Source organism: Pundamilia nyererei, unplaced genomic scaffold, assembly GCF_000239375.1.
Source record: "Pundamilia nyererei isolate P.nyererei 1_Seehausen unplaced genomic scaffold, PunNye1.0 scaffold00124, whole genome shotgun sequence".
NCBI classification, from domain to species: Eukaryota; Metazoa; Chordata; class Actinopteri; order Cichliformes; family Cichlidae; genus Pundamilia; species Pundamilia nyererei.
In genome coordinates this window covers 629,158-631,970 of record NW_005187525.1, presented here as the reverse complement: position 1 = coordinate 631,970, position 2,813 = coordinate 629,158, and the positions used below count along the sequence as shown (strand labels likewise).

At 37.1% G+C, this 2,813-nt stretch overlaps 1 protein-coding gene across 1 annotated transcript in view; it reads right to left on the bottom strand.

Annotated features, from left to right (window-relative positions):
- Positions 1-2,813, bottom strand: part of tmc3 (transmembrane channel like 3) — a 42,272-nt gene that overhangs the window by 19,090 nt on the left and 20,369 nt on the right. Inside the window, exons 13-14 of the mRNA XM_005742888.1 lie at positions 1,675-1,929; positions 987-1,115 (exon numbers count right to left, since the gene is read on the bottom strand). Of these exons, the coding sequence (XP_005742945.1) occupies positions 987-1,115; positions 1,675-1,929 (384 nt within the window). The remainder of the gene's footprint in view (positions 1-986; positions 1,116-1,674; positions 1,930-2,813) is intronic.

Below are 2,813 nucleotides of genomic sequence, written 5' to 3'. Positions count from 1 at the left end.
TGCTGCTCATAGGGGGTCATATGATTGTTGGGCTTTTCTCTGTATCTATGAAGCGCCTTGAGGCGACTTTTGTTGTAATTTGGCGCTATATAAATAAAATTGAATTGAATTGAATTATAATCTGCTCGACTGATCCAATTAATGCCCGTGCAGTTGAATGGTTCAGTCTGAATCCATACTGACTGTCAGATGTTTCTGGTTTTCTGGTTTTCCCCTGGTTGTGGTCTCTTGTGATTACTGTCAAACTGCAAAAACTGGAAAAAAAAAATTATTGAAACTATTATCAATTAGGGTGGCACAATAAAGTGTAATTCTGTTTGGCCTAGTGATTTTAGGATAGCCCAACTGTTGTGTTAATTCATTCGTTTTTTATGAGTTTTTTTAATTCAACAGGACAATGTTAAAGTCACCATAGATAAATATATCTGATTTGATATAATTTGAACGCTAGACCCTGGTGCTTTATATATACAGCAAATATTAGAACATTTTTTTACATTCCTTGCAAATTTCAATTGTTATACATTGACTAATAAGTTATCAAACACAGTTATCATAGCTTCCACCACCTTGTAATCTATTTTTTATCCACGTACACAGCCCCCCCCCCCCCCCCCCCCCCCCCCCCCTCCAGTTGAAAGTCCATCCCTGTTTCTGCATTAATCCATATTTCAGATACAGCAATAATTTTGAAAGCTTTTGTGAACTGATTTAAATATTCTTTAACGTTATTGATCATTTATCATTATCATTTAATGGTGTGATTAAACTGTTCATCACTGTGGCAGCAACAGCTGATGTCTTCAGTATTGGAGAAGAAATCATTCTCTGGGTCTATTTCCTTTTTCAGGTCTGAAACATTATGACCTGTGTATTGTGTATGTATACAGAATTCCATTCAATAGAATAAGAATAAATACCTTAATTCTCATGTTTAGCATTTACTTGCTAAATTTTGTAAAAGCAAAAGCTTGCAACCAACTTACAAATTTGCTCTCTAAATCCCAGCAGCAGCAGTCACTGAGGTAGCGAACCACTAGACCTCTGATGAAGTCAATGAGCAGGATGCTCGCCACTGTGAAGATCATGTCAATGATGGACAGCTTCAACATCTCCTAAAGACACAATATACACATATTCATCAGGGAAATTTACAAATACTATATACAAGTATTTTATTTTACATACACACACACACACATATATATATATATCATATATTCCAGGCATAACATTATGACCACTGACAGGTTAAGTGAATAATACTGATTATCTCTCCTGCTACTGGGTGGAATACATTAGTGAGCAAGTTAATATTTTGCCCTCAAAGTTTGGCAAGCGTAAGGATTTGAGCAACCTGAAGGACTGGTTCAGAGGAGCTCCAAAGCTTTTGGGGTGTTCCCACTTTCACAGTTGGGAACCAGCGATAGGGTCATGGGCTCGTGTGGCTCATTGATGCACATGGCGAGGAGAGCTTGCCTACGTGTTCCGATCTAACAGATGAGCTACTGTAGCTCAAACAATTCTGAAAAAGTGGTTCTGATAGAAAGGTGTTAGAATACACAATGCATCACTATCATTTGATGTTTTGGCAACAGGCAGGTGGTCATAATGTTTATACATATTTTTATCATTTCCACAAATATACACCGTTATCCAATCAGAAAGCAAAACCTGTCCAACATAAGTCTCCCAGCACTGATCCTGTTGTCGGGTGTTCTTTTCAAACACAGCTGTCTGGTTGTAGACGTCCCCTGAGCTGCTCCTGCTGGTTACAGCCAGCACTGTGGCGATGGTTGCTGTGGTGCTGTTGTGATTCTCAGAGAGGGAGATATCTGACACTAGGGTGGAGAGGCTGTTTCCCTCAGGATGAGATATTGTGGCCAGAAAGGAGCGGGACTCATTCCAGTTACTGTTACTCACGTGGACCTTGAAGACAGATCACAATCCATACAGCTGTGTGCTATGCTTTAATTATATGAGTGACTTCAAAGGTATTTCTTAATTCAAGGTCTGCATCCTTAGAAGCTCCATGATGACCGAGAAGGAGCTTCTTCTCGAGTGGCTCGAGTGAGTGGCTGTTAACGGTCTAGTCCAACTGTGACAGTAGCAACTAGATATATGTTGGACAACATTGTTTGAAAGAAACAGTAACAAGTCTTTATTTTATTCAAGTTGCTTTACTGTTACTTGAAAAAACTAAGATATTTAAATCGGTGTGTGATGTATCTGAGGCTGAGAGAACACCGTGGGAATATAAAGACAAGAGTCCCTTTAGACCAGAGTGTTAACTTTAGCCAAAAAACAAATGTGTACAGCAGCACAAAAGTAGCAATTATATTAGATCCTACAGGTTGGTTTTATTAAAATATATATATTTATGCACATTTTGAAAAATGATCCAGGGAGGTATTTAACTCAAATACTGCAGTCCAGTTCAAATTCATGAAACACTTAATGATTTAAATTTACTTTATGGATCTATGACTGACTGTTTCAGGTAAAATGAAGGGTAAACTCTTTTTTCTTAGCTCATCTGTATTCTCTTTATCACAGCGTATTTGTGAAAAACAATGCACAAACTATAGTTCCTAGTAAGTCTAGGAAAAGATACACAAATTATAATACAGACAACTATTTTAATTGTCAGCGATGTAGTGTATTGATTTGTTAGACAACATTTACTTGTGATTAATGGCAGTTTCCACCAATTAATGGTTTCTGTTAATAAATGAGAATAACCTAAGTTATGTGTGAACTTAGGTCAAGAAAAGATGTTTAAAATGATAAAGATACTAAAATCAATTTATATA